This window comes from Tachyglossus aculeatus, chromosome 23 (assembly GCF_015852505.1).
Source record: "Tachyglossus aculeatus isolate mTacAcu1 chromosome 23, mTacAcu1.pri, whole genome shotgun sequence".
Lineage (NCBI taxonomy): Eukaryota > Metazoa > Chordata > Mammalia > Monotremata > Tachyglossidae > Tachyglossus > Tachyglossus aculeatus.
In genome coordinates this window covers 28,098,009-28,109,523 of record NC_052088.1, presented here as the reverse complement: position 1 = coordinate 28,109,523, position 11,515 = coordinate 28,098,009, and the positions used below count along the sequence as shown (strand labels likewise).

General features: G+C 48.1%; 1 protein-coding gene across 1 annotated transcript; it reads left to right on the top strand.

Moving 5' to 3' along the window:
• Positions 1-646: 646 nt before the first annotated feature.
• Positions 647-9,529, top strand: GLRX (glutaredoxin). Its single transcript, XM_038765760.1, has 3 exons — positions 647-906; positions 5,876-5,995; positions 8,836-9,529. The coding sequence occupies exons 1-2, from the start codon at positions 700-702 to the stop codon at positions 5,990-5,992; spliced, it is 324 nt and encodes a 107-aa protein (XP_038621688.1). The 5' UTR covers positions 647-699; the 3' UTR covers positions 5,993-5,995; positions 8,836-9,529.
• Positions 9,530-11,515: the final 1,986 nt, after the last annotated feature.

Sequence of the window (11,515 nt, the reverse complement as noted above, 5' to 3'; positions counted from 1 at the left end):
TACGAATGAATGGCTCTAAGTCCGTTGCTGGGTAGGGATTGTCTCTTTTGCGAACTGGTACTTCCCAAGCGCTCAGTCCAGTGCTCTGCACACAGTCAGCGCTCAATAAATACGATTGAATGAAAGAATGTGAGCACGTTGTTAGGTAGGGATTGTCTCTCTCTGCGGCCGAATGGTACTGTCCAAGCGCTTAGTGCAGTGTAGTGCACACAGTGAGTGTTCAATAAATACGAATGAATGGCTCTTGCTGGGCAGGGATTGTCTCTGTTGCCAACTTGTCCTTCCCAAGCGCTCAGTCCAGTGCTCTGCACACAGTCAGCGCTCAATAAATACGATTGAATGAACGAATGTGGGCCCGTTGTTGGGTAGGGATTGTTTCTGTCTGTGGCCGAATGGTACTGTCCAAGCGCTTGGCGCAGTGTAGTGCCCACAGTGAGCGCTCAGTACATACGACTGAATGTACGAGTGCATGAAAGGGAGCGAGAGAGAGGAGGGATGGGGGCAGAGGCGGCTGGTCGGGGCCCTCCCGGAGGAGGAGTGTCTGGCTGTCTCTTTAAGGAAGACCGCAGGGGTCAGCCTCAGCTCCTCCTCCTCCTCCTCCTCCTCCTCGGGGAGCCGCCTCCTCCGGGAGCCTCTCCGGGCGCCCTTCATTAGGGCCGGGGCTGAGGAGTGCCGGTGGTGTTCCTCCGGGGCTTCAGGATGGCGCAGGAGTTGGTGTTGAGCCAGCTGGGGCCGGGGCGGGTGGTGGTCTTCGTCAAGCCCACCTGCCCCTACTGCCGCCGGGCCCGGGACCTGCTGCTCCGCTACCGCTTCAAGCCGGCCGGCCTCCGCTTCGTCGACATCACCGCCCACCCCCACCCGGACGCCCTCCAGGATTACCTGCTGCGGCTCACCGGGGCCAGGACGGTCAGCCCCGGGGGGCCGGGGGAGGGGGGACCGGGGGACCGGGATGGAGCAGTGGGAGGAGGAGGAGGAAAGAGGGGGGCGGGGGGGGGGAGGAGGAGGAGGAACAGTATTCAGCGCTTAGAACAGTGCTTTGCACATAGTAAGCGCTTAAGAAATGCCATTTAAAAAAGGGGGACGGGGTGGGAGGAGGAAGAACAGTGCTCAGCGCTTAGAACAGTGAGTTGCACATAGTAAGCGCTTAATGCCATTGAAAAGGGGGGGCAGGGGTGGGAGGAGGAAGAAAGAGGGGGACGGGGTGGGAGGAGGAAGAACAGTGCTCAGCGCTTAGAACAGTGCTTTGCACATAGTAAGTGCTTAAGAAATGCCACTTAAAAAAGGGGGACGGGGGTGGGAGGAGGAAGAGAAAGGGGGACGGGTGAGAGGAGGAAGAAAAAGGGGGATGGGGTGGGAGGAGGGAGGAACAGTGCTTTGCACATAGTAAGTGCTTAAGAAATGCCTTTTAAAAAGGGGGGACAGGGGTGGGAGGAGGAAGAAAGAGGGGGACGGGGTGGGAGGAAGAACAGTGCCCAGCGCTGAGAACAGTGCTTCGCACATAGCGCTTAATGACTGCCATTTAAAAAGGGGGGAAGGGGTGGGAGAAGGAAGAAAAAGGGGGACGGGGTGGGAGGAGGAAGAACAGTGCTCAGCGCTTAGAACAGTGCTTTGCACGTAGTAAGTGCTTAAGAAATGCCATTTAAGAAAGGGGGACGGGTGGGAGGAGGAAGAAAAAAGGGGACAGCGCTTAGAACAGTGCTTTGCACATAGTAAGCGCTTAATAAATGCCATTTAAAAGGGGGAATGGGTGGGAGGAGGAAGAAAAAGGGGGACGGGGTGGGAGGAGGAAGAGCAGTGCTCAGCGCTTAGAACAGTGCTTTGCACATAGTGCTTAATAAATGCCATTTAAAAAAGGGGGACGGGTGGGAGGAGGAAGAAAAAAGGGGACAGCGCTTAGAACAGTGCTTTGCACATAGTAAGCGCTTAATACATGCCATTTAAAGAGGGGGACAGGGGTGGGAGGAGGAAGAAAAAGGGACGGGGTGGGAGGAAGAACAGTGCTCAGCGCTTAGAACAGTGCTTTGCACATAGTAAGTGCTTAAGAAATGCCATTTAAGAAAGGGGGACAGGGGTGGGAAGAGGAAGAAAAAGGGGGACAGGTGGGAGGAGGAAGAAAAAGGGGGGCGGGGTGGGAGGAGGAAGAACAGTGCTCAGGCTTAGAACAGTGCTTTGCACATAGTAAGTGCTTAATAAATGCCATTTAAAAAAGGGGGACGGGTGGGAGGAGGAAGAAAAAGGGGGATGGGTGGGAGGAGGAAGAAAAAGGGACAGCGCTTAGAACAGTGCTTTGCACATAGTAAGTGCTTAATAAATGCTATTTAAAAAGGGGGACAGGGGTGGGAGGAGGAAGAAAAAGGGGGACAGGGGTGGGAGGAGGAAGAAAAAGGGGGACAGGGGTGGGAGGAGGAAGAAAAAGGGGGACGGGGTGGGAGGAGGAAGAAAAAGGGGGACGGGGTGGGAGGAGGAAGAAGAAGGGGGGCGGGGGTCGGGAGGAGGAAGAAGAAGGGGGGCGGGGGTCGGGAGGAGGAAGAAGAAGGGGGGCGGGGGTCGGGAGGAGGAAGAAGAAGGGGGACGGGGGTCGGGAGAAGGAAGAAGAAGGGGGACGGGGATCGGGAGAATAATGTGGGGAGAGGAGATGCCCTGTGCAATTTAGGATTTCAGATGCGTTCTCCCCCCGGCTCAGCCATTGCCTAGTTAATGGACTCCAGGTGGCCAATCCAAAGAGTTGTCCTGGTGATGGTGCCGTCCTCCCCGCCCGATGGGCCTTGGCCCTGCTCAACTGACACTTGCACAAGGCAGTGCTGGAGTTCCTGCAAAGTCTCTTCCTCTTCCCCAGTCAGCGCTGGGGGCGGAGGGCAGAAGGGGAGGGGGCTGCCGTCACACCTGTTACTGCTTCTCAATCTCCCCCCACCCCCACTGCGGCCCTAAAGGAGGATAGAGCTGGAAGGGAAATTTCAGGGTGCTTTCTGATCGGCACGGGGTGCTTTCAATCCCATCAATCAATGGTATTTGCTGGGTTTTAACGGTGAGCAAAATAGTGTCCTAAGTACAAAGCAATAGTTGGCAAACCTGATCCCCGATCTCAAGGATGTACCTCCACTTCCCTGCTGTGTGACCTTGGGCAAGTCACTTCACTTCTCTGTGCCTCGGTTCCCTCATCTGTAAAATGGGGATTGAGTCCAGGAGCCCCAGGTGAGAAAGGGACTGTGCACAACCAGACTTGCTGTATCCACCCCATTGCTTAAAAAAATACCACAATTATCCAGCGCTTAGAACAGTGCTTGGCATATAGTAAGTGCTTAACAAATACCATCATTATTATTATCATTATTATTATTACAGTCCCTTGCCTCAGAAGTGGGTGCCACCTAATGTCTACATGGAGTCCATTCCTTAATTCAATCGGTTGTATGTATTGTGCACTCACTGTGTGTAGAGTACTGTACTAAGCGCCAGGGAGAGTACAATAGAACAATAAGCAGACACATTCCCTGCCCACAAGGAGCTTAGAGGACTTAGAGCTTAGTTTAGCTAAGCTTAGAGGGCTTATCTCCCTGGGTAGCCTAAGGCTCTGAGCATTCAAACAGCATGATTATCTGCCCTCTTTCCCCTCTCCCACCCATGAAGACTTGGCCAGATTTTTTTTAATGGCATTTGTTAGGCACTTACTACGTTCCAGGCTCCGTACCAGTTGCTGGAGTAGGTACAAACTAATCAGGTTGAACACACTCCCTGTCCCAAATAACGTTTCACTGTCTTAGCCCCCATTTTGCAGATGAGGTAACTGAAGCACAGAGAAATTGGAACTTGCCCTCAAGGTCACACAGCAGACAAGCGGCAGATTCGGGATTAGAATCTAGGTCCTTCTTACTCCTGGCCCGTGCTCTGTTTACTAGGCCATGCTGTGTCCAACTCTGACAGTCTCTGGCAAGGTGCACCATCTGCACATATATGTCCAGAAAGTCCCTAAGAGAACACCTTCACCACTCTCTGCAACACTGACTGGTAAAGCCCCTGTGACTGCATTACACAATGACTGAGGATGCAACAAATCCGGAATGCAGAAACACCACCTTTATGGTTTGCAAGTCATCTTGCCGTGTACTGATTCAAAGGGGGAAATCTAAGCAGTCTCCCCCTTTTAGATTGTGAGCCCACTGTTGGGTAGGGACTGTCTCTATGTGATGCCAATTTGTACTTCCCAAGCGCTTAGTACGGTGCTCTGCACATAGTAAGCGCTCAATAAATACGATTGATTGATTGATTGATTAAGCAGGAACTGAGCTCTCTGAGAACACTAGCTGAATTGATCCCAGGGGCTCCTAGAGGGAGGAACTGTGGGAGAAGGGAGCTCCCTGTCGAAAGCTGGACTCCCTCACACGGTCTGTGGTGAATCCTACCTCCTTTTCCACTCTCAGCTCCTACCCAGAGCTCTAATGACTCAAAAGAATTGGATGGTGGGGGTGGGAGAAATGGGTGTTCATGGCAGAGGAGAATGTGTCTTATCTTGTTGATAAAGCCATGCTGTTTCCCCAGAAGTAGTGTGCTCTTGTTGAACAACCATCATGGGACTGAGAGTCAGGAGATCTGAGTCCTATTCCTAACCCCACCACTCGCCTGCTGTGTGACCTTAGGCAAGTCGCTTCACTTATCAGGGCCTCATTTTCCTCACTTCTAAAATGGGAATGAAATACCTGTTCTCCCTCCCCATCAGACTGTGAGCCCCAAATGGGACAGGGAATGTCTCATCTGATTGTAATGTATATATCTCCGTGCTTGGTACATTGTGAGCGTTTAGCAAATATTATTGCTATTATACCCTAGCCGGAATTTCAGATCTAGGAGAGACCAAACATTTCCCCACCTTGATTGTTTCTCCTCACCTGAAGGAGAAAATACTTCCTCCTTCTTCCTTACTTCTGACTTGTGCTTTTGTGAAATGCAAGCGCCTCTCCTCCAAGTACCTTGGGTGTCACCTTCCATCAAGAAGATAAAGTTATCCTGCTTTCCTCCCAGTTAAACTACCTTTCTAGCCATGAGTCAGAGGTAGGGTGGGACTCTAATGAGATTTGACGTTTCCCAGTCACTGCAAGAGTAGGGACCAACAAGTGTGACAGTCAAGGCAACCTTGTGAATGTGGAGGAATTATGGATGAATAATGAGGATGTCTTGCACCACACTTGCAGCATTTCATCAAATTTAATGGACCAAGTGAAGCAGGGGAGCACTGTGTCCTTCGACTTGAACTTCTCCGTGTCTTTAGGAAGAAGTGGCTGTCTGAATCTACCTGTCACTAATGAACACCCAGACAAGAAGGACACATTATCATTAAGCATGATCTCCAACCCAGAGATGGGAACAATGAAATTTGAACCATCAATGCTACTTATTGAGCACCTGCTGTGGTAACAACAGTTAGTAGACATATTCCCTGTCCACAAGGAGCTAGTGAAGGAGCTAGCAGTCTAGTGATATAACTGAGACTTATATTTACTTAAAACTAAACTACTTATCAGGGTTCTGGGTTGGTTGCTAGGAGACTGCAAATCACCAAGAGGAAACCGGCACTTAGCTTCAGGATCGAAACTGTTTCGTGTTTTCGGAGCAAGCATCTCCAACCTTTCTGGGATTGTACTCACACCCACAGCAAATGTTTTGTTCTAGCTGCCCTCTGAGCAGCATTTTTATACAGGAAATGGCCATTTGGAAGAACTCTGACTGCATTCTGACATTCATAATTCATGCTTGGGAGCTCAGGGCCTTGAAAGGCTTCATCAACATGCGTTGCTGCTTTGCAGCTGGGACAAACTAAGGTGTTTGAATGGAAAAAAGACAGTTTTACTGAAAGCAAATCCCTGCTGTCTGTTGGTTTCAGGTTCCTCGGGTCTTTATCGGCACACGGTGTATTGGTGGATGCTCTGAGCTTACCTCTCTGGACCAAAGTGGAGAGCTTTTGCCTCAGCTACAACAAATTGGGGCTCTACAAGAATAGCAGGTAAGGGGTGGGCCCAAAGTCAAATCTGACAAGATTTAATTCTCTCCTTTAGGCAGGGGGAGAAAAAGTTGAATGGATGTGGGAGGATTCTGAAGAAGGTTCAGAGGGCACAGCAGATAACTCAGGAAAGTGTACCCGCTTAGAACAGTGCTTTACACATAGTAAGCACTTAATAAATGGCATTATTATTATTATTATCATTATTACCCATTTCAGAGATGATTTAGGAACACACATGGAGCCAGCAACTTGCACGTCTTCCTCCCCTCCCCCGACAAGCCCACCCCACTGAGTGAGTGACCGAACTAAGATTGTAAGATTCCTGGCTTACTTCCAGACCAGTGCCCTCACCAAGGGACAGGGATGTCTGAATTCAGAGTTGACTCAGTCGTATCAAAACCATTTTTCTGCCATGAGGTCAGAACAGCCATAGGAAATGAGTTTCTGAAAGGAAAAACCAAGCCGGGATAACAGTACCGCTTCGCATGGCAGGCTGGACCTAAGCCCCCAGGAACTGAAGGCAAAGGGGTCAACTTGGGGGAGGGTGGCTCTTTTTTTTTTTTGAGGGGGAGTTATAGTCCCATTCCAAAACTTAGACTGTGGTGGATAAAGCCATTAGCTTTGCCCCAATGGCTCTTTAGACCACCCAATCTGTTCCTTTCAATAAGGGGACCAATTGGAAACTGGACTCTCTTCCAGCCCGGGGTTAGGAGTGGTCACCCCATCAAGCCCAGTCCTGACCGGCCGGGGGGAGGGGGTGACTACATCTGTGCCTATGCCTCACTACCAAGGAAATGAAAAGCTATCACTTCTGCTCATAACCCTCACTGGCTGCCCTTTAGACCAAGAGGCCATTTGGCCAGATGCTCTCACTCATGTTAATCATTGGCTAACCAGGCCCTCATCCATGATGCAACTCCAGAGAGCGATAGGATTTAAGAAGGACCAATTAAATAAAGTCAGGGATTAAGCCACTCAGTCTCTAGGAACCCCACAGGCTGTCTTCTAAACTCAGTGGATGGTGATGACGTTAGGGCATTTTCTATAGAGGGCAGGGCCAAGCTGGGACCCAGGAAACTTCCCCACTCTGAGATCATCGGTTGGAAGTCTCGGTCCCCTGATCTGACTTGGTTTGTGGACTAAAAATGCTAGAACAAGACTTCCTGATCATAATAAAGATAAACAAGGGTGAATGAACCCAGGAGCCTCCTTCGGGGAAGATTAATAGAATTGCAAATTCACTGTTGCTGCAGTGTTCAATCAGGAATATACCCCACCTGTGCCCCAGCCAGCTGATCAGCCCTGGTAAGCAAACATAAGCAAGATCTGACCAAGAACTATGTAGCCAAGGGGTTGGTGCCTCTGGTTTATCATATCTTTGTGCAGTAGTAGATAAAAGTCACAAATAAGGAACCAAAGCTTTAACTTGTCCAACAGATGCGAGTGAGAAGCAGCATGGCTTAATGGAAAGAGCAAGGGCCTGGGGGTCAGACATGAGTTCTAACCTGGGTTCGGCCACTTTTTTTAAATTTTAGTGGTATTTAAGTGCTTACTATGTCAAACTCTGTTTTGAGTAATGGGGTGGATGCAAGTTAATTAGGCTGGATAATGTCCCTGTCCCACGTGGGGCTCACGGTCTAAATAAGAGGAAGACTAGGAGAACTGTGGCACAGAAGTTAAGTGACTTGTCCAAGGTCTCACAGCAAGCAATTAGCAGAACTGGGATTAGAACCCAGGTCACCCGACTCCCAGGCCTGTGCTCTTTCCACTAGGCCATGCTACTTCTCTTCACACTTGCCTGCTGTGTGATCTTGAGCAAGTCACTGAACTTCTCTGTGCTTGTTACCTTATCTGTTAAATGGGGATTAAGACTGTGGAATTTGGACTGTGTCCAACCTGATCACCTTGTATCTACCCTACCCCTTAGTACAGTGCCTGACAGATAGTAAGTGCTTAACAAATACCATTTAAAAAAAAAAAAGATAACTAGGCTACAGTCCTGTCCCCTGCCTCCTAACCTGGAATCCGTACATATTCTGTCCTTGATGAATTAGTTGAATGATTCTGTTCAGGGAAGCAATATGACCTAGTGGGAAGAGTGTAAACCTGGGAATCATAAGACCTGAGTTCTAATCCCAGCTCCACCCTTTGCCTTCTGGGTGACCTTGGGCAAGTCACTTAACTTCTCTGTGCCTCCATTTCTTCATCTGTAAAAACGGAGGTAAAACCCCTGTCCTTTTCCCCTCAGACCACGAGCCTCATATGGAACAGGGACTATGTCTGATCTGATTGTACTTAATACAGTGCTTGGCCCAAATTAGAGTGCATAATGCCATTATTACTATTTAGTTCTGTTCCTTTAGAGAAATGAGGATTAATACCATTCCTTGTCTACTTATATTCATGTTTCATCTGTACACTTGGAGTTTTCTGCTTCAGGGGTGTTGCCACCCTGCCTCTTCTAAGAGAAGTAGCATGGCTTAGTGGATAGAGTACGGGCCTGGGGGTCAGAAGGACCTGGGTTCTAATCCCAGCTCCACCACTTGTCTGCTGTGTGATCTTGGGGAAGTCACTTGACTTCTCTGGGCCTCAGTTACCTCATCTGTAAAATGGGGATTGAGAGTGTGAGGCCCTTATGGGACAGGAACTATGTCCAACCCAATTTAACTTGTATCTACCCCAGCACTTAGACACATAGTAATTGCTTAACACGTACCACCATCATCATCATTATTATGTTGTGTTTAATCAGCCAAGCCATCTACTCTTAGCTCAGGAGCACCAGGAGAGCAACCTGCTTCCTTTCCTAAACTGACCTGTATCTCTTTGTTCCTCTACAGCGTCCAGTGAGCCAAAGCTGATGTGAGTCTCCCTCCCTCTGAATTTAGAATCTTGGAAGATGAATTTGCCAAAAGCGTGTAACTAAGGCCTGGACTTGGATTTGGCCACTCCATCTATCCAGCAAGAACTTAACTTCCTACTCTAAGAGAACCTTTACCTGATTGTGTGCAAGTCATGGACCTTGACTTGTTTCCAGAAAACATGTGTTTTGAACTAATGCATGTTCTGTCCAGCCAGGATTGCTCTGTGTGGGGTATGGATGTGTGCTCTCCCTATAGACCTTATCTGTTAGAGCAAAACTTCCCCTGTATCTCCATGAAGTGAAGGTCTCTCGTTCTCCTGAATTGTATTTTTCAAGAGCTGTAAAACTGTCATCAGCCCCAGGGAGAGCTGGGTCAAATTAATCCTAGTCTTGGACTGCCCAAATTCCTGCCTGGACTCTCCCCAGGGGCCAGACTGACTCTTCATATAAGCTGATCTTTGGGGTCTTGTTTGGTTACATTTTCTGTATTCTGCAGCTTGATTCTGAGATGTATTCTTTTTTGTAAACTTGAATGTGTCTGTGTGTCTCTCCCCATCTCCCCTTATATGTCTTCTCTAATATCTTCCCTCTGTCCTCATTTAGTTAATGATCACCCCTGTCATTGTGGTGCTGTATCTTTGGAAAATAAACTTTCACATATCTAAAGCTTTTTAAGTGTGTTCTTGTGGAATTTGTTTTACTTAAAACCCCTAAAAATGCCTAATGCTATTATTCCAGTGGTTTTAGAATTGCAAGGATAAAAAGTATCATTATGAGCAGCTGTAAGATGATACTGGTTTCCTCAACTTCTCAGGCCCCTGGTACTGGCATTTAACATTCACTAGAGAGAGTGCTTATTTACCCTTAAGCGACTAGGTTCCTGAGTCTTAGAGGAGGCCCATGAAATCAGAGGCCTCAGAATGGGAAATAATAACAACCATGGCCTTTAAGCAGACCCTGGAGGTATGAGCTTGGACTTCATTTCTGTTTCACATGGGGTTCACAAGCCCTCATAACCCCATTTTACAGATGAAGAAATTTAATGTCCAGGGGTCCAAGTCTGTGCTAACCCTCCCATTAGGGTCTCATCAATCAATGGTATTTATTGAGCACCTAGCATGTGCAGAGTGCTCTCCTACGTGCTTGGGGAAAAATTACAACAAAGTTGGTAGACATGGTCCCTGCCCACAAGGAGCTTGCAATCTCTAGAGGAAGTCTTTCCACTAGTTCATACTACCTCTCAAATGTTATGTAAATGTAAAGGCCCTACTGAGAGCTCACCTCCTCCAGGAGGCCTTCCCAGACTGAGCCCCTTCCTTCCTCTCCCCCTCGTCCCCCTCTCCATCCCCCCCATCTTACCTCCTTCCCTTCCCCACAGCACTTGTATATATGTTTGTACATATTTATTACTCTATTTATTTTACTTGTACATATCTATTCTATTTATTTCATTTTGTTAGTATGGTTTTGTTCTCTGTCTCCCCCTTTTAGACTGTGAGCCCACTGTTGGGTAGGGACTGTCTCTATATGTTGCCAACTTGTACTTCCCAAGCGCTTAGTACAGTGCTCTGCACACAGTAAGCGCTCAATAAATATGATTGATGATGATTTAAATTATACCCCCGCATATCTAAATACTTAAGGTTTATTCAAGCATTTTTCTTTATGAACACCCATTAGAGGGCAGCAGACTTTTTTTTTTTTTTTAAATCTTCACTTTCTGGCCTGCATTCTCCTCCTCTGAAATAGCAATAATGATCTGCAGGTGTAGCAGACCCTCTCTTCACCTAAGCCAGCCCTGGTCTCTTCATCATCATCCCACTGGCCTCTCCCTGGCGAGGTCCTCTCTGCTGCCGGGGCTCAACCAACACCTGCCGGCCACATGACCCCTGAAAAAGGCTGACGTGGACAAGTTGGATGTTTCAGCGGTGGAAGCTTGCGGCTAGCCATTGAAACTCTTAAGGTAAGGCAATTGTTAGGAAGCAAATCAGAATTAATCTTCTAGTGTGAAGGTGAGCCGTTGATTTGAGAGTTTTAAAAAAGCAAGTGTGCAATTCTGGAATATCTGACTAATATAATAATCATCAGGTGTGGCAATTATTCAGTCCATTAATGGTATTGAATGCTTACTGTGTGCTTAGATGAGTTCAGAATTAATAGACACTATCCCTGGCTTCATGGAGTTTACAGGCTTGCATAGGAGAGCTAATGTTGAGTTCCACTACCCTTCTCAATCAATCAATCGTATTTACTGAGCACTGACTGTGTGCAGAGCACTGTACTAAGCGCTTGGGAAGTACAAGTTGGCAACATAAAGAGACAGTCCCTACCCAACAGTGTGCTCACAGTCTAAAAGACTGTAACTATGAGCTCAATAGTACTCAAACACAATTGACTGAGCCAAAGATTCTTGCCTCAGGAATCTCTCTTAAATGTGGTCTAGTGGATAGAGCACAGCCCTGGGAAAAGGATGTGGGTTCTAATTTTGGCTCTGCCAGATGTCTGCTGTGTGATCTTGAGCAAGTCACTTCACTTTTTTGTTCCTCAGTTACCTCATCTGTCAAATGGAAACTGACTGGGAACCCCCTGTGAGACAGGGACCATGTTCAACTTGATTTGCTTGTATCCACCCCGGTGCTTAGTACCGTGCCTGGAAC